The sequence below is a fragment of the Macaca mulatta genome, chromosome 17 (genome assembly GCF_049350105.2).
Source record: "Macaca mulatta isolate MMU2019108-1 chromosome 17, T2T-MMU8v2.0, whole genome shotgun sequence".
Classification (NCBI taxonomy): domain Eukaryota; kingdom Metazoa; phylum Chordata; class Mammalia; order Primates; family Cercopithecidae; genus Macaca; species Macaca mulatta.
Window position 1 is genome coordinate 107,941,933 of NC_133422.1, and position 19,513 is coordinate 107,961,445.

A 19,513-nucleotide genomic window follows, 5' to 3' on the forward strand; every position below is an offset into this window, starting at 1 on the left:
GCACACACACCACACACACCATACACACCACACACAGCACACACAGCACATACACCACACACACCACACATACCACACACACACCACACACACCACACACACAGCACACACACCACACACACCACACACACCACACACAGAAGTCTGGTCTGGACGGAGTCCGTTTTCTCCATTCCTCTAAGTGCTGGAGGGTGAGGTCTCGGCCGCCTTCCGTGCAACCCCCTTGACATCTGCTTAGGGCCTCGCTGTCGTGGGAGCCCCATCAGCCTTCCTGGGGCATCGGGCCCTGCACCTTCTCCTGTGGAAGCTGTGAGGGTTTCTGCCCCTTTGGGTGGGGCTGGTGAGAGTGGTTTCCAGGATCCCTGGATGGCAGTGTTGGGCGGCTCTGCGAGTCACTGGGGAGGACACTGTGAGCTGCTCAGGGCAAGAGCCCGTGCCAAGGCCCCACGGCCCTGAGTAGGTCCCACAAGGGCCAGGTGTTCTGGAGGACGGGCATCAGGCGGGCCCCATCCACTTGCCATCCAACCCTGGATCCCACGACCTCACCCACGGTGGGGGAGTAACTAAGGGAGTGGAGCACAGGCAGAGCACGGGCACAGGCAGCCACACTCGCTGGGCACCCAGCTCGAGGTTGGCCCTGCCAGGCCCACAGCCTCACCACTGAGACCTCGTTCCCTGAAGCTCGTGTGGCCCGGACGGGGCCCCAGCTCTCTGGGCCTGTCAGGCACTGGGGGTGTTTCTCTGAGGCCAGTGGCCCCACGTCCCTGCCCAGAGACCGTGGGACCCCTGCGGCCCCACAGGTGCCTCGAGTCCGACGTGGCCCGTGGCTTCGGAAGGTCTCTGTGCAGCCACGTGCAGCCTGTGAGCTGAGGCTGTCTTCCGGGCCGCCCCTCCTGGACCGCGGTGGGACCTGCCCAGGACACCAGTCCACACCTCCTCCATGCAAATGTCTCAGGCCACACCTGCAGGGGATGGGGTGAAGTTCAGAGGACCCTGTCCCATCCCCCCACTCTGCTCACCCGAACCCTCCAGACTTGGGTTAATTTTGGGAGAAGGGTGGGGACTGGCACAAGGGTGGGTGAGTGGAGAGACTTGGGGGCCACCAGCCCGGCCTTCTTTTCTGGCTGCCTGGGCATCTGCCACAGGAACTAGGTCTAGTTACAGGAAAACCAACCAAGTCCCAGGTTTTAGGCCCCTGAACTTGGAGGACTGTGGGATTGTGCACCTGCCACTCAGGGGCCAACGTGGCGGCGCTGGTTTCTTAAACACGCCTCTCTTCTGCGGGCGGTACCTGCCTGCTGTCATCCTCCCGACAGCCACGTCGAGCCCAGACAAGCTGAAGCCAGACCCTCGCCCTGCTGCTGGCCGAGCTGTGAGCTGCACACACGACCCCACCTCAGAGCTGCTGGCTCCGTCCCACGGCCACAGTGGGGCCCTACCAGGCCCTCGCCTCAGGATGCCTGTTTTTTCTGCTGTCTGAGCAGCCTTGCCTCCCTGGGCATGCCTGGTTAGCAGGGGCTGGGGTGCAGCCCCCTGGACACGTGGGGCCGAGGGTGACACTCAGAGGGGTCGCTGACCTGGAGCTTCCCGACACAGTGGGCACAGGCGACCTGTTCCCACCTTGGTTTTCCCCTGGTTGTCTCCTTTCCTGATGCGTGAGCTGGTGGTGCTGACGCCCCGGTGAGCAGGAAAAGCTCCTCCTCATTCTGCAGCAGAGCCACACCCCATGCTGAGCATCCCTGACGCCCACCCGCCGGTCCCAGGAGCCAGCGCCTGCGGATGCATTGGTTACAGAGGTAGGGGTTTGCCTAGGGCCACAGGTGCTTGGGCTGTCTGCTTGTGAAGTGCTCTGTCTGAAACCAAGACCTGGAATTTCTATTTTTGCTGCCACAGAAGCTGCATCCACAGCGGCTTGTTTGGAAAATCCAACTCATTTTCCAGCTGGATCTAAATATCTGTGTGTGTTTGGACAGGGCTCTGGAATTTCTAATGGAAAGCCACAGCCAGATCTGTTTCTGTGGCCACTCCACAGGGAGTTACATGTCACCAGAGCCTCGGCGTCTGCTAGAAGATGTGGTGCACTTTGGGGACCTCTGTCTCCCTCTAGCTCTGTCTCCCTCTCTATCTCTGTCGCTGTCTCCCTCTCTTTCTCTGTCTCCCTCTCTGTCTCTGTCTCCCTCTCTGTCTCTGTCTCCCTCTCTCTCTCTGTCCCCCTCTCTTTCTCTGTCTCCCTCTCTGTCTCTGTCCCCCTCTCTATCTCTCTTTCTCTGTCTCTCTCTCTTTCTCTGTCTCCCTCTCTGTCTCTGTCTCCCTCTCTATCTCTCTATCTCCCTCTCTTTCTCTGTCTCCCTCTCTGTCTCCCTCTCTATCTCTCTGTCTCCCTCTCTATCTCTCTGTCCCCCTCTCTATCTCTCTGTCTCTGTCTTCCTGTCTTTGTCTCCCTCTCTATCTCTCTTTACACCCAGCACACCTGGATTCGAACCCAGACCCAGCCTCTTGCCAGCTGTGTGACCTGGGTGGGGCCAACAGTGCCTGTCAAGCCTGTCAGTGCCTGCTGGGTTCCCAGTGCAGGGCTGGACAATGGCAGAGGCTGCCAGCTCTACCCACTGCCTGTGCACCCCCCAGACTGCTGTGGGGCCGAGGGGAGGCGCGGTGGCCCCAGCTGTGTCTCTGGGGGCAGCTCCCCCAGCGCTGGGCTGACTCTGGACTCAGCCCAGAAGGCAGGGGGTGCACGTTGTCTTCAGCACCTAGAACAGCTCCCGCCTGGATCCACCAGGCTTTGCTGAGAGGAGGATGGTCTTGGGAAGGGAGTCCCTGGGGTCACTGCACCAGGTCCCTTGTCCTAAGGAGGGGGATGAGCCGTTTCCCCAGGTCATGGGGGGAGTGAGCGTGGCGCTTCCTGCCACTGCCTTTGCCCTGTGCAGCCTGGGTGGCCTCAGACGGAGCCTTCCCGGGTGGGTGCTGTGGCTCTGCCTCTCCCTGAGTGCCTCCTCCTTGGCTGACCCTGTCATTCACAATCTGAAGCCATTGCCAACAATAACCAATCTGGGTGGTACCGGGCAGGACTGCGTGGTCTCTGGGGGTTTCCTGGATGACTGTGGAATTGTCAGGGCTGGCCAGGGCCACAGACAGGAACCCACAGCTGCCTGTGCCAGGGTGGAGGGCCTGAGGGGGTGGACAGCGCAAGGCTAATCCTGGGCTTGTCAGGAGATGTGGATGGGATGCATTGCTGTAGAGGAAGGCTCGGAACAAGCTGCCCTCTGGCGGGATCAGTGCAGGGCAGGCGTGTTCCCGTCTGGCAGAACCTCGCGGTATAAAAAGCCGGCTGAACAGGAATCAAGTGATTTTGGGCAGGGATGGAGATGTGAGGGATGGAAAGGGGATCTTTAGCTTCAATCTGTCATCTCCCATCAAGATGAGAGTCTGAACCTGTGTGTGTAGCTGGGTCTGCCACAAGCAATGGTATTACCTGCTGTAACGATGTAACGATGATCACCTGTGGCACTCTGGCATCTTCTCTGGGGGTGAGTCCCGATTTCACCTGCTACAACAATGTAACGATGATCACCTGTGGCGCTCTGGTATCTTCTCTGGGGGTGAGTCCCGATTTCACCTGCTACAACAATGTAACGATGATCACCCGTGGCGCTCTGGTATCTTCTCTGGGGGTGAGTCCCGATTTCACCTGCTACAACAATGTAACGATGATCACCTGTGGCGCTCTGGTATCTTCTCTGGGGGTGAGTCCCGATTTCACCTGCTACAACAATGTAACGATGATCACCTGTGGCGCTCTGGTATCTTCTCTGGGGGTGAGTCCCGATTTCACCTGCTGTAACGATATGACGATGATCACCTGTGGTGCCGTGGCATCTTCTCTTTGGGGCTGAGTCCCGATTTCACTCAGCTGCCTCAAGAACCTGACATTAGGTTTTTGTTGATCTTTTTCTAGCTGGGGCAGGGCCTCTGCTGACCCATAGAGAAATACCCACAAATGCTCACTCCTGGCCACTGGAGTTGAAGAAAGAAGAAAGAAACACGAAAAGCAGCTCAACAAAGACAGGTTTATTTTGGAGAATAAACCCGAGAGGGCCTTCTGGCCTATTTAGGTCCAGAGTGTCCTCTCTTACAGACTAAGGGTATTTGAGGGTTCAGGGAGGGAGAGCTTGTCGCAGGTTCGGAGTGTTTTGGGGTGGGGGGATTTTTATGGCTGGGTTGGAAGGTTTCGGGTCAGAGGGGAGTCTGTCTTGGGGTTGGCATGTTTCTGGCCAAAGGTGTCATTTGTGGTTTATGGTCACACTGATATTAGACATTAGGTTGATGTTTTGGGGGCTGGATTTTTGGGGGCTTTTAATCAAGGAGAACTTCAAATGGTGGTGTGTGTCCAAGACGGCGACGTTCCTGCTCTGTCAATCCAGACTCTATAGTTGAAAAGGGTGAGGTGTGGCATGTTCTTTCTGGCTACTTCCTGCTGAGAGAGAGTCGTCCTTACAGGCCACTGAACGCAGCGTCTGTGGATACATCTAGGAGTGGAAGAGGTGGATTTGTTCCTGGAAACACTCTCTGTTTTAGGGGCTTAGAGGCAGCGTCTGCGGATGCATCTGTCTTCAGCTTACAGGGCTGAAAGCACAGCTTAGGTTTCAGTGATTTCCAGTTAGAAAAGTGGGGAAAAAGGAAAAATTGAAAACATTATTTTGGAGACTTGTAGCCAGAAAAATTAGACTTTAAATTGTAGAAAATCATAACAATTGAAAAACATCAGACAAGACTGGAATTTAACAACAGGTGTGCTATAGTTTTTGAAACATAGTTTTCTCTCTCCAGTTTTCCATTTTTTTAAAAGACACATGATGGGACTGGTTTACTTTATTATACGTGGCTTGATTATTTGTATACAGTGCAGCAAGAATAATTATTTTTTCACTAGGCCTTTTAAATTGTCTTTGATGGAACTTTGTTTTGTAGAAGGAGCCTGGGATAAGACTTTTTAAAGCTGAGCCCAGCCATGGAATTGTACCATTAAATACCTATGAGTTGGGTGAATTCCTCTCCTGTTGAGGTTCCTGGCCTGTCAGAAACTGACATTTTTTACTTACTACAGATCAGAACGCCTGTGCAGGGACTGTGTACGCAGAACAGGAGGCCAGTTTCCAAGAGCTTTATTGGCTTCATAAGTCAAGTTTGGTTCCTTAAAGGAAAGCACACAAAAAGTCTTACTTTACAAAGACTTTGACCATTCCAGTCAAAGTCTTGGTAAAATAACCAGTTTCTCCAGTTGTGTCCTGTTACGAAACAGATTCTTATTGCACTTATGCAAATAACTGTATTGCCATAACTTAAGAATAGTCACAAATAGTTTCCAAATTCTAGAGAAAATCAGGTAGAGAGAAACAAGCTCCAAATTTTGTTCATGGGAGTATACTAAATTGTTAAAAGCTGTCAATAGCTCAGAAGAAGTTTCCTTGATTCTGAAAAGCAAGACAAAGGATTAGCAACATTTTAAGCAAAGCGTCTAAAAGATCACTGCAGTCTCCTATTGGTTCAGTTCATGCAGTTAATTCCTGTCCTGCTTGGTATTAATGAACATATTAGCTCTTCAAGAGTCCTGAACGTTTTTCCTCTATTCTGATGTCACACTCTTCAAAGTTATCAGAAACCTGCATTCAGGAGCACCTGTTAGAGCTTCATAGCTGATTATAAAACCATCTTCTAAAGAGGACCAAGACGAGACAACAATTGTTCATGGATGACAAAATGTTTTAGGGTAGCCATAAGGACACAATTGACAAGGAAATCTGTTACCTCATGGCACACAATAATTTTAACATAACAATGATAATTACTACTGATAATGTACACTAAAATTTATGAGAATTATGAGTGTCCCATAACTTTGGAACACATACCAATAACATATTTATACAAATATAGCCCAAAGAAAGCCAAACACCATTGCATATTTGACATTGATGAGCTTCTGACAGCCACATGGTGGCTGCAGCTCGCCCCCAGCCCACACACCGTGGCCCCTGCCCCACCTCAGCGGGCCCCAGTCCCACCGATGTGCAGCCCCCAGCACCTTCCTCCCCTCGCCTTGAGGAAATTCTGTTTATTCTTCCAGGACTGGTTCAGCCCTTCCTTCTTTCTCAGGGTGCAGTGAGGCCTTCCTCATGTGCACACCCAGAGCCCTGGTTTACGCTTTGCTACGGTGGCCGTCAGACGGGGTCAGCTGCTCAAGGGGGAACCTGCCTTACCTGTCTGTTCCTGCAGCACACCGGGCAGCCGCGCCGTGCGATGGGCTCTGTCATGTTTAGTCAATCGAACCAGAGCAATTAGGCAGAAGAGGAGATTTTTAAATTGCCACAGCCTGTAGAGTGTCCAAATAGAAACAAGCGGTTGGTTCAGACTCAGGCTAATGCAGCCATGGTTTTCTGCACAGCTTCCTTCTGGGAGCACCTCAACTTTCTTTTAGGCAATCGGCGATAAAATGCCAGAAACGCGGGACGCGGGAAGGGAGGGGATGCGCCTGTTTTGTCACGTCTGCGCCTGCAGCACCGGGCTGCGTATCCCGTGGGGACGCTGGAGCATCCGTGACGCTCGTGAATAAGTCAGTGAGCCCAGCACTTCCCTTTCCAGAGGGGGAATGAGGGACCACTAGGGGCAAGTCCAGCCCAGCAGTTCAGAGAATCCTCCGGAAGAACTCAGCATGCCAGCTCTGTTCTGCTCTGCTCTGCCTGGGGAGGTGGCAGGGGGCGTACGAGAGCTAGGGCTCCATTCAAGGCCACTCCGAGAACCCATGTGCTGCCCTTGGGTCTGGTGGCCACATCCCCTTCTGCCCCCTCACACAGCCACTGGGGGCCAGAGCTCAGGGGAGTCAGCCAGCTTCATACTAACTGCCCAGGCTTTGTTCAGACCTGCCTCTTCTCGTAAACCTAAAATATGTATTTTGGAAGTGCACGTGCTTGATGTCTGAGCTCTTAGAACGTCTCGTCTGATCTGCTGTGGCAGGTTTCCTTAGAAGAAAGGTGCCAGAAGGTGCAAGAACCGTCTCTCTCTAACTCACGCGGGGACCGTGCCGGCCTGGGACCCGCCCGAGGATGTACTGACTTTCGTGGACTCGCTCTCTGGCCCGCTGCCCCAGCCCTGCTGCCTCATCACTCACGTTTAATGCAAGGCGCCTTTTGTGACTGTCTAGCGTGGGCTCACCAGGAAGCCACCGATTGACAGCTCTTCCTCTGCTGAAGGATAAACACACCCAGATTCGCAGTGAGGGTGCCCACTGTTTAAAAAAAAAGCTGCACTTTCCTCCGCAAAAGGGCTTGGCCAGCAGCATGGGGCGCCCTGGACCGGCTCTGATGGGGCTTCCTGGGAGGACCCCCAGCAGGCCTGTGGTGTGGAGGGTCAGAAGTGGGGGGGCAGGTGGCCACCACTGGCCCATGGCTTGAAAGGTTTGGACCTGCCAGCCCCTACCTGCCACCTTCTGCTGCTGTGGGGCCTGCTGGGAACGCGTCCCACCTGTGAATCCAGTGGGTAGCGTTAGAGCCGTGGCAGATGGGCTGGATTTGGCTGCTGTTTGGGTTGCGGGCGACAATAGGTGTGCAGCCTGGGGCAGAGATGGACACACAGGGCCACGCTGACATCAGGGGGAAGAGGCCACGGCAGTTCCACATGAGGGTCACGGTGGATGAAACTCCTCTCTCCACACTTGGCTCCCTGGGGAGAAGGAAGATAGGGACGCCTCTGCTGGGTGTCTTCATGAGTCTGTGGAGGAGGAGACCACCCTGCTCAGTCAGCTCTGCTCTGACAAGAGCTCGGTGGTCCGGACAAGCACTCCTGCTCGTGCCTGGTGTGCAGGACGGGTCCAAACAGACTTAGGCTTCCCACGTCCCCGTGCAGCACCACAGCCCCCGAGCTGCAGGCCCTCCCTCTGCTGTCACCGATGGGTTCTGCTTGTCACTGGGACCTCTTTCCCAAGCCGGCAACTCAGCATCGCATCGGGATGGAACCAAGCGAGGTGCCACCTCGGGGCCACAGTTTTCAGTGGCCATTCAGGAGGGTCTGCTCTGCCCAGCATGGTACCGAGCCAGGCACCGAGAAGAGAATGACAGCACGTGCCCCCCCCACCCCGTCGGGCATCCACGGGGATGGAGACTCCCTGCCAGTTTTTAGGGTTAGGGCAGGACACCCCGCTTTATAGCAGAGTTTGTAGTGGCAAGAAATTGCCAACTGTTTAAATCTCCATCAGTGTGCACCGGTTCACTAATGCACTATAAACCATTGCTAGCTCCAAGCTCCAAGACCATTAGGTAAGAAAAGCAGATTGTGCAAAAGCAGTGTGTGAAGCTGATCCGATGACTTTAAGGCCTGTGGCAAGCGTGCACATGCGTGTGTGTGTGTCACGAGCACACACATTAGGGTTGTGCATACGACCTGCCATCAGAGGTTGCTTCTCAGAGGCACATGCTGAGGGCCCGGGGATGGCAATGCCCTTCCGTGCAGAAGGCGCCTGGGTGGGTCTTGTGGGACAGACGCATGAGGACCACCCACAGGGTGGAGTCTGGCCTGGCCAGGCTGGAGGTCCCAGGACGAAAGGCAGAGGTGAGAAGAGGCAATTCTGCGAAACAGCCTCGACCTCGAGCTGGGACTTTGAACTGGTTTGCACTTGAAAGCCGGGGTTGGTAAAAGCTGGGCACCCACACTCTTCTTCCGTTGCAGCTGGTGGCAGCGATTGTGTTCATCAGTTTTGGTGTGGTGGCCGCCTTCTGCTGCGCCATCGTGGACGGTGTATTTGCAGCGCAGCACATTGTGAGTACGTTGTCATTGTGTGCACAGTCTCGGTCGCTTTCCGGGGCTGAAAGACTCGACATGGAAAAAGTAAAATTTCATTTTGCAGAACTCAGCTCAGATGGCTTCATAGTCGGTCTCCTCACTGGGGGGTTGCCAGTGGCTGCCTCTCCTCTCAGCAAGTCTCATTTCCTACACAATGAGCTTCCCTCTCCACACACAGCACACACAGCACACAACACACAGAGCACACAGCACACAAAACACAACACATAGAGCACACAGCACACACACCACACAACACATAGAGCACACAGAGCACACAGCACACATACCACACAACACACACACCACACAACACACAGAGCACACGCCACACACACCACACAACACACAGAGCACACAGCACACACACAACAGAGCACACAGCACACACACCACACAACACACAGAGCACACAGCACACACAACACACAACACACAGCACACAACACACACCACACAACACACAGAGCACAGAGCACACAACACACACACCACACAACACACAGAGCACACAACACACACACAACAGAGCACACAACACACAGAGCACACAACACACAACAGAGCACACAGCACACACACCACACAGAGCACACAGCACACACACCACACAATACACAGAGCAAACAGAACACACACCACACAACACATAGAGCACACAGCACACACACCACACAACACATAGAGCACAAAACACACACACCACACAGCACACAGAGCACACAGCACACACACCACACAACACAGAGCACACAACACGCACACAACAGAGCACACAGCACACACACCACACAACACACAGAGCACACAGCACACACACCACACAACACACAGAGCACACAGCACACACACCACACAACACACAGAGCACACAGCACACACACCACACAACACACAGAGCACACAGCACACACACCACACAACACACAGAGCACATAGCACTCACACAACAGAGCACACAACACACACACCACACAGCACACAGCACACACAACACACAGAGCACACAGCACACACACCACACAGCACACAGCACACACACCACACAACACACAGAGCACACAGCACACACAACACAACACACAGAGCACACAGCACACAGCACACAGCACACACACCACACAACACACAGAGCACACAGCACACACAACACAACACACAGAGCACACAGCACACACACAAAACACACAGCACACAGAGCACACAGCACACACAACACACACAGCACACAGAGCACACAGCACACACACCACACAACACACAGAGCACATAGCACTCTCACAACAGAGCACACAACACACACACCACACAGCACACAGCACACACAACACACAGAGCACACAGCACACACACCACACAGCACACAGCACACACACCACACAACACACAGAGCACACAGCACACACACCACACAACACACAGAGCAAACAGAACACACACCACACAACACATAGAGCACACAGCACACACACCACACAACACATAGAGCACAAAACACACACACCACACAGCACACAGAGCACACAGCACACAGAGCACACAGCACACACACCACACAACACAGAGCACACAACACACAACACACAGAGCACACAACACGCACACAACAGAGCACACAGCACACACACCACACAACACACAGAGCACACAGCACACACACCACACAACACACAGAGCACACAGCACACACACCACACAACACATAGAGCACAAAACACACCACACAACACACAGAGCACACAGCACACACACCACACAATACACACAGCACACAGAGCACACAGCACACACACCACACAACACACAGAGCACATAGCACTCACACAACAGAGCACACAACACACACACCACACAGCACACAGCACACACAACACACAGAGCACACAGCACACACACCACACAGCACACAGCACACACACCACACAACACACAGAGCACACAGCACACACAACACAACACACAGAGCACACAGCACACAGCACACACACCACACAACACACAGAGCACACAGCACACACAACACAACACACAGAGCACACAGCACACACACAAAACACACAGCACACAGAGCACACAGCACACACAACACACAACACACACAGCACACAGAGCACACAGCACACACACCACACAACACACAGAGCACATAGCACTCACACAACAGAGCACACAACACACACAGCACACAGCACACAGCACACACAACACACAGAGCACACAGCACACACACCACACAGCACACAGCACACACACCACACAACACACAGAGCACACAGCACACACACCACACAACACACAGAGCACACAGCACACACAACACAACACACAGAGCACACAGCACACACACAAAACACACAGCACACAGAGCACACAGCACACACACCACACAACACATAGAGCCCAAAACACACACACCACACAACACACAGAGCACAGAGCACACAGCACACACACCACACAACACACACAGCACACAGAGCACACAGCACACACACCACACAACACACAGAGCACACAGCACACACACCACACAACACACAGAGCACACAACACACACACCACAGAGCACACAGCACACACACCACACACCACACAGAGCACACAGCACACAGAGCACACAGCACACCACACAACACACAGAGCACGCAACACACACCACACAACACACAGAGCACACAGCACACACACCACACAACACAGAGTACACAACACACAACAGAGCACACAGCACACACACACACAAAACACACAGAGCACACAGCACACACACCACACACCACACACCACACACCACACTCCAGAGCACACACTTTTCACCTCTAAATGAACAGGTTTTCTCTAAAATCTCAGGCTGAGGAATCGTTTCTGTGTCCTCCTGAGGTGGGTCCTCGGCCTCAGGTGGGCGGTGCCATCCCCACCCCCTCCCCAGCTGGGCTCCTGGTGGGCTTCGCCATCTGGGTGGCGGCTGGTCCCCGGGAGCTGCCAAATTGCTTGTCATGAACTCTCAAACCAAACCTGTGATTGTTTCTCCCTCTTTTTCCATAAATCATACTGAAAGGCACTGAAGGTTGTGTTAGGCCTTTGTCTGCCCCACACTCACCTTCATTATATGAAGTGGTAGCACACTCACAAAACACACGTGTGCACATGCATGCACATACCACGGCTCATACGTGCGCACACGCACACACCACGGCTCTCACACACACGCACACACTCCCGCGGAGGCGCGTTGTGGGAGCTTTCTCAGTGGGCGGCTGGGTTACTTGCTATTCCACGGTTTCCAGGTGGCGGTTTCCACTGTGCTCCCGGTGCCCATGGCTATGGCCCCGCTGAGGGGCAGGGTCCAGTCTCTGACTGCAGTTGGGGGTGTCCCCAGGCTCCAGACCTCGGGCGCCTCTCCACTCTGGAGGGCCACACGGGTTCAGGCAGGCGTGGGAGCCTCTTGGTCAGAAACAAAGCAGGGCCCCTGGCCGGGGCCTCCCAGGGCTGACTTGAGGATGGATGTACAGACGGCACTCACCAGAGCTCAGATGCTGTCGAGGGAAACGTGGCACTGCCTTGCATGCTGCTGAGGAAGAAGACAGATGGTGAATGACAGCTCCAAGGGTGTCATGTGGGGACGTGCGCACCTTCCAGCTGCTGAGAGAGGCCGAGGACGCCATGCTACTAGGCCTCTGTCCCATGGGGTTGTGGCACGCTGCCCTCCTTCCCGGCAGGAGCCTCTGTCCGTGGGGTTGTGGCACCCCGCCCTCCCTCCCGGCAGGAGCCTCTGTCCGTGGGGTTGTGGCACCCCGCCCTCCCTCCCTCCCGGCAGGAGCCTCTGTCCGTGGGGTTGTGGCACCCCGCCCTCCCTCCCTCCCGGCTGGAGCCTCTGTCCATGGGGTTGTGGCACCCTGCCCTCCCTCCCTCCCGGCTGGAGCCTCTGTCCATGGGGTTGCAGCACGCCGCCCTCCCTCCCTCCCGGCAGGAGCCTCTGTCCCCTTGGGCTACTCATCGTTACCTGTGGTCTCATGTCTGTTCCCTCAGGGGAAGATAAACACCCAGAGACAGAGACTTGTGTCTGCTTCCTCCATTGCTGTGTCACCCAGAACGTGTCCAGACATAGTAGTTCTTCACCAGTGGTGGCCCAAGGGACAGAGGAGTGATTCTCCTTCTCATCTGTTGCAGTGTTACTAGTGATTTCTAATACTTTTCTTGGATCAGAACTAGGAGCACTTTAAGAAATACTAATAAAACTAAGTGTGGGCCGGGCGCGGTGGCTCAAGCCTGTAATCCCAGCACTTTGGGAGGCCGAGGCGGGCGGATCACGAGGTCAGGAGATCGAGACCATCCTGGCAAACACGGTGAAACCCCGTCTCTACTAAAAATACAAAAAAATTAGCCGGGCGTGGTGGCGGCGCCTGTAGTCCCAGCTACTCGGGAGGCTGAGGCAGGAGAATGGCGGGAACCCGGGAGGCGGAGCTTGCAGTGAGCCGAGATCGCGCCACTGCACTCCAGCCTGGGCGACAGAGCGAGACTCCGCCTCAAAAAAAAAAAAAACAAAAACCAAAAAAAAAAAACACTAAGTGTGGGCAGTGCGACCCTAGCTTATTTACAGGTGATGCAGTTTTGTGGCATTTTAGTTTTGGTACTTCCTGCTGTCCTCTACCGTAGCAATTATAAGCACTTTGCAATGGTCAGTTTATGGGTCTGTCTGCTTCACTAGCCTATAAATCCCTTAAGGGCAAGAACTGTGTCTTGTTATCCTTACCATTTGGCACTGTGTCTGCTCCATGAATGTTGCAGATGGTGGGATGGATTGATAGTTGGATGGGGCCATAAATGGGTGTATAGCTGAATGGTTGGATGGATGGATGATGGATGGATGGATGGATAGAAGGATGGATAATGGGTGAATGACAGAGGAATAGAGGGATGGGTGGATGCAGATGAATGGAAGGATGGATAATGGATGGATGATGGATGGATGGTTGGATGATGGTTGGATGTATGTATGTGGATGAATGGAAGGATGGATGATGGATATGGATGGATAGAAGGATAGATGATGGATGGATACATAGAAGGATGGGTAATGGATGTTGGACGAATGGATGGAAGGATTGATGACAGATGGGTGGATGGATGGATGAGGATGAATGGAAGGATGGATAATGAATGGATGATGGATGGATGGGTGGATGGATGGAAGGATGGATGGATACATAGAAGGATGGATGATGGAAGGATGGATGTGGATGAATGGAAGGATGGATGATGGATGGATGATGGATGGATGGATAGAAGGATGGATGACAGATGAGTGGTTGGATAGATGTAGATGAATGGAAGAATGGATGATAGATGTGGATGGATGATGGATAGATAGAAGGATGGATAATGGATGATGGATGCATAGATGGAAGGATGGATGACAGATGGGTGAATGGATGGATGTGGATGAATGGAAGGTGGATAATGGATGTATGAGTGGATGTATGAGTGGATGGATGGAAGGATAGATGAATACATAAAAGGATGGATAATGAATGGTGGATGGATGGAAGGATGGATGACAGATGGGTGGATAGATGGATGTGGATGAATGGAAGGATGGATAATGGACGGATGATGGATGGATGGATAGAAGCATGGATGACAGATGAGTGGTTGGATAGATGTAGATGAATGGAAAGATGGATGATGGATGTAGATGGATAAAAGGATGGATGATGAATAGATAGAAGGATGGATGATGGATGGATAGATGGAAGGATGGATGACAGATGGGTGAATGGATGGATGTGGATGAATGGAAGGATGGATGATGGATGGATGAGTGGGTGGATGGAAGGATGGATGGATACATAAAAGGATGGATAATGAATGATGGATGGATGGAAGGATGGATGACAGATGGATAGATGGATGTGGATGAATGGAAGGATGGATAATGGATGGATGATGGATGACGGATAGAAGGATGGATGACAGATGAGTGGTTGGATAGATGTAGATGAATGGAAGGATGGATGATGGATGTGGATGGATAAAAGGATGGATGATGGATAGAAGGATGGATAATGGATGATGGATGGATAGATGGAAGGATGGAAGGATGGATGACAGATGGGTGGATGCATGGATGTGGATGAATGGAAGGATGGGCACATGATAGATGAATGAATAGATAGATGTGGAGGATGGAAGGAAGAATGGGTAGGTGCATAGATGATTGACTGGATGATTGGATGGATGGTTGGGTGGGTGGGTGGATGGTTGGGTGGTTGGAGGGATGAGTTTATTAGTCTGAAATCCTTCCTGCTACCTTCCTAGTAGAAGAGACAATATTTTTTTATGAAACGGTGCAGGAGCCTAACACCTGTGGTGTGGGGTGCTGGGATGCCCTTCAAAAGGCCAAGCACCTGTCTCCCTTCTGCTGCCCTTGACTGATGGAGAATATGTGTCGGCCAAGCCTGCATAGCCGAGATACCCTCCCATGGGACTTTCTGCTGTCTGGCCTCCTGGATGCAGCAGCCCAGCCGCTCTGCAGGGAGCGTGGAGTGTCCCGTCTTCAGTTTTGTCTGGGAGGCTCGAGTTGGTGTTGGCCTTGGTCCTTGAGGCCCTGAGCCTGAGACCCACAGGCCTGAAATTGCCTCTGGCCTCTCCCGCCTGGAGGCACCTGTTTTATTCCATCTGTGTTTATCTGTTTCTCTAGGAACCGAGGCCCCTCACCACGGGAAGGTGCCAGTTTTACTCCAGTGGGGTGGGGTACTTGTACGACGTCTACCAGACAGAGGTGAGCAGGAGCACTGACATTCACGTGGGTTTTGCTCCGCTAACCCCACTGACCCCATGTGGTTCTCCCTGTGCATAGGCATGGTCTGAGTATTTCGATTCTAATAGTTCCTGGGGGTCTCCCGTGCGGCTGGTGAGCCGTCAGGGCCCCCTGTGTTTTGGGCCTTGATGCTTCTATGTGCTGTATTTCACTCTGGAGTCAGAGCTCCAGACTTACTTTGTTAAATCACAGCAGTCTCAGAGTTCATGTGTCCAGTTCTGTGTGGCTCTTCCAATTAGCACTTTTCTAATTTAATTATTGCAATAAGAAGCAAGGATAATACGTTTACAGTGTCCGAGAAACTTCTGGATTTCCCTGAGCCACCGACAGCGGCAGGCAGTGTGACCTCATTTCTCTTTCCAGGTGAGTGAGATGCAGGCAGTAATGACCCGCGGGCGGCTGCCGCCTTCGCCAGGACCATCCGAGGGCACAGCTCGGCGACGGCGCTGTCTGTGTGTCTCCAGCTTGCCCTGTGTGGATTCCTGGCTTCAACTAAACGAAGCCTCTCATCCTTAGCACGTGTCAGAGGAGCAGGCGGAGCTGGAGGCCTCTCTGTGGCCAGCACCTGCCAGCTTGTCTGGGACTCTCTAGTAGCTGCTGGGAGGCATCCTGTGTGTGTGTGTCGGGGGGGGATAGGTGGGAGGCGTCCTGTGTGTGTGTGTGTCGGGGGGGATAGGTGGGAGGCGTCCTGTGTGTGTGTGTGTCGGGGGGGGATAGGTGGGAGGCGTCCTGTGTGTGTGTTTGTGTTGGGGGGAGGCATCCTGTGTGTGTGTGGGGGGGGTAAGCGTCCTCTGTGTGTGTGTGTGTGTGTGTGTGTAGGTGTCGTGTGTGTGTGTGTGTGTGTAGGCGTCCTGTGTGTGTGTGTGGGGGGGTAAGCGTCCTCTGTGTGTGTGTGTGTGTGTAGGTGTCCTGTGTGTGTGTGTGTGTGTGGAGGCGTCCTGTGTGTGTATGTGTGTGTGTGTGGAGGCGTCCTGTGTGTGTGTTTGTGTTGGGGGGAGGCATCCTGTGTGTGGGGGGGGGGGTAAGCGTCCTCTGTGTGTGTGTGTGTGTGTGTGTAGGTGTCCTGTGTGTGTGTGTGTGTGTCGGGGGGGATAGGTGGGAGGCGTCCTGTGTGTGTGTGTGTCCGGGGGGGGATAGGTGGGAGGCGTCCTGTGTGTGTGTTTGTGTTGGGGGGAGGCATCCTGTGTGTGTGTGGGGGGGGTAAGCGTCCTCTGTGTGTGTGTGTGTGTGTAGGTGTCGTGTGTGTGTGTGTGTGTGTAGGCGTCCTGTGTGTGTGTGGGGGGGGGGTAAGCGTCCTCTGTGTGTGTGTGTGTGTGTGTAGGTGTCCTGTGTGTGTGTGTGTGTGTGGAGGCGTCCTGTGTGTGTATGTGTGTGTGTGTGTGTGTGTGGAGGCGTCCTGTGTGTGTGTTTGTGTTGGGGGGAGGCATCCTGTGTGTGTGTGGGGGGGGGTAAGCGTCCTCTGTGTGTGTGTGTGTGTGTGTGTGTGTAGGTGTCCTGTGTGTGTGTGTGGAGGCGTCCTGTGTGTGTGTGTTGGGGGGAGGCATCCTGTGTGTGTGGGGGGGGTTAAGCGTCCTCTGTGTGTGTGTGTGTGTGTGTGGAGGCATCCTGTGTCTGTGTCTGTGTCCTGTGTGTATGTTTGTTGGGAGGGAGGCATCCTGTGAGTGTGTGAGGGGGGTAAGCGTCCTCTGTGTGTATATGTGTGTGTGTGGAAGCATCCTGTGTGTGTGTATGTGTGTGTGTGTGTGTGTGTGGAGGCGTCCTGTGTGTGTGTGTGTGTTGGGGGGAGGCATCCTGTGTGTGTGGGGGGGTAGGTGGGAGGCGTCCCGTCTGTGTATATGGTGGGGAGGCATCTTGTGTGTGTGTGTGTGAATGGAGGCGTCCTGTGTGTGTGTGTGTGTGTGTGTGTGTGTGTGTGTAGGGGGGAGGTGTCCTCTGTGTGTGTGTGTGTGGAGGCGTCCTGTATATGTGTGTGTGTGTAGGCGTCCTGTGTGTGTGTGTGTGGAGGCGTCCTGTATATGTGTGTGTGTGTGTAGGCGTCCTGTGTGTGTGTAGGTGGGGAGGCATCCTGTGTGTGTGTGTGTGTGTAGGCGTCGTGTGTGTGTGTGTGTGTGTGTAGGCGTCCTGTGTGTGTGTAGGTGGGGAGGTGTCCTCTGTGTGTGTATGTGTGGAGGCGTCCTGTGTATGTGTGTGTGTGTGTGTGTGTGTGTGTAGGCGTCCTGTGTATGTGTGTGTGTGTGTGTGTGTAGACGTCCTGTGTGTGTGTGTGTGTGTGTGTGTGTGGAGGCGTCCTGTGTATGTGTGTGTGTGTGTGTGTGTAGGCGTCCTGTGTATGTGTGTGTGTGTGTGTGTGTGTGGAGGCGTCCTGTGTGTGTGTAGGGGGGGAGGTGTCCTCTGTGTGTGTGTGTGTGTGTAGGTGTCCTGTGTGTGTGTAGGGGGGGAGGTGTCCTCTGTGTGTGTGTGTGGGGGGGGGGCCCATGGCCAGGGCTTTCCAGGCTGTCACGTGGAGGTGGCAGGTATCTCTTCCGAGGCTGCCCGTGCTCAGACCTGGGGGGAGGGCGCCCTGGGACGGGACCTCTTCTGCTGCCCTCTGGGCTCTCAGGCTTCTGTGCACCCCATGCCGAGGGCCTCCTGGGCTTTGTCCTTCCTCCCACACACCCTGATGTTTCCCTCTGCTCCTGGGATCACAAAGAAACGAGGCCTGTCCTCCGAGCCCCGGTTATCCGGCCCCTGGGACCAGCCTGCGCCCCGACTCCTGCAGGAAGGGTGCTGGCCCCTGAGCCCCCAAGCCCCTGCGTCTGGAGTCAGGGCAAAGTCAGGAGGGGCAGCTGCTTGGCTGGGCCCGAGTGGCCGCTGCCACCTCCCACAAGGCAGCCCTGCCTTGGTGGGGTGAGTGAGGTGGTGGACGCTGGCGTGTGACCTGACAAGGCCTCTCTGCCCCAGGTCACCTGTCACTCCCTGGACGGCCAGTGCCAGCTGAAGGTGAGGAGCAACACCTGCTACTGCTGTGACCTCTACGCCTGTGGGAGGTGAGGGCGCCGGGAACCCCCGTATCCACGCCTGCGGGAGGTGAGGGGCGCTGGGGAGCCTGTATCCACGCCTGCGGGAGGTAAGGGCACCAGGGACCCCCGTATCCACGCCTGCGGGAGGTAAGGGCGCCGGGAACCCCCGTATCCACGCCTGCGGGAGGTAAGGGGTGCCGGGAACCCCCGTATCCAGGCCTGCGGGAGGTAAGGGCGCCGGGGACCCCCGTATCCACGCCTGCGGGAGGTAAGGGCGCCGGGAACCCCCGTATCCACGCCTGCGGGAGGTAAGGGCGCCGGGAACCCCCGTATCCACGCCTGCGGGAGGTAAGGGCGCCGGGAACCCCCGTATCCACGCCTGCGGGAGGTGAGGGGTGCTGGGGACCCCCGTATCCAGGCCTGAGGGAGGTGAGGGGCATCAGGGACCCCTGTAGCTATGCCTGCAGAAGGTGAGGGGTGCCGGGGACCCCTGTATGTGCCTGCAGGGGCAAGGCCCCCATCCTTCTGCTCCCGACATCACCCCCCATGCCCCTGCACCTACATCGTCTCCTTTACTCATTAGATGTTTACATGAGGAAAGGACATTGAGTCCATTTCACAGATGAAAAGATGGAGGCTCTGAAAGGTTGATCTGCCCAAGAGGACACAGCCCGTGTGTCGGGCGAGAGTTTAAACCCGGCCCGGCCTCCTCTTGGGACAGGGGCCCGTGACCCCGACAGCCTTCCCATCCTGGCGTGAAGACAGAGATGGCTCAGACACCCGTCCTGCTGGGCCACTGAGGTGGAGGGCTGGCCTGCCAGGCCCAGTTGTCGCTCTTTGCCACTGTGGGCCCCAGGTGGGGAGC

General features: G+C 54.7%; 1 protein-coding gene across 1 annotated transcript in view; it reads left to right on the forward strand.

Annotated features, from left to right (window-relative positions):
• The window catches only part of TMEM255B (transmembrane protein 255B), a 65,438-nt gene that overhangs the window by 37,540 nt on the left and 8,385 nt on the right, over positions 1–19,513 (forward strand). Inside the window, exons 5-7 of the mRNA XM_015121526.3 lie at positions 8,716–8,805; positions 15,530–15,610; positions 18,590–18,675. Coding sequence (XP_014977012.3) covers positions 8,716–8,805; positions 15,530–15,610; positions 18,590–18,675 — 257 coding nt within the window. The remainder of the gene's footprint in view (positions 1–8,715; positions 8,806–15,529; positions 15,611–18,589; positions 18,676–19,513) is intronic.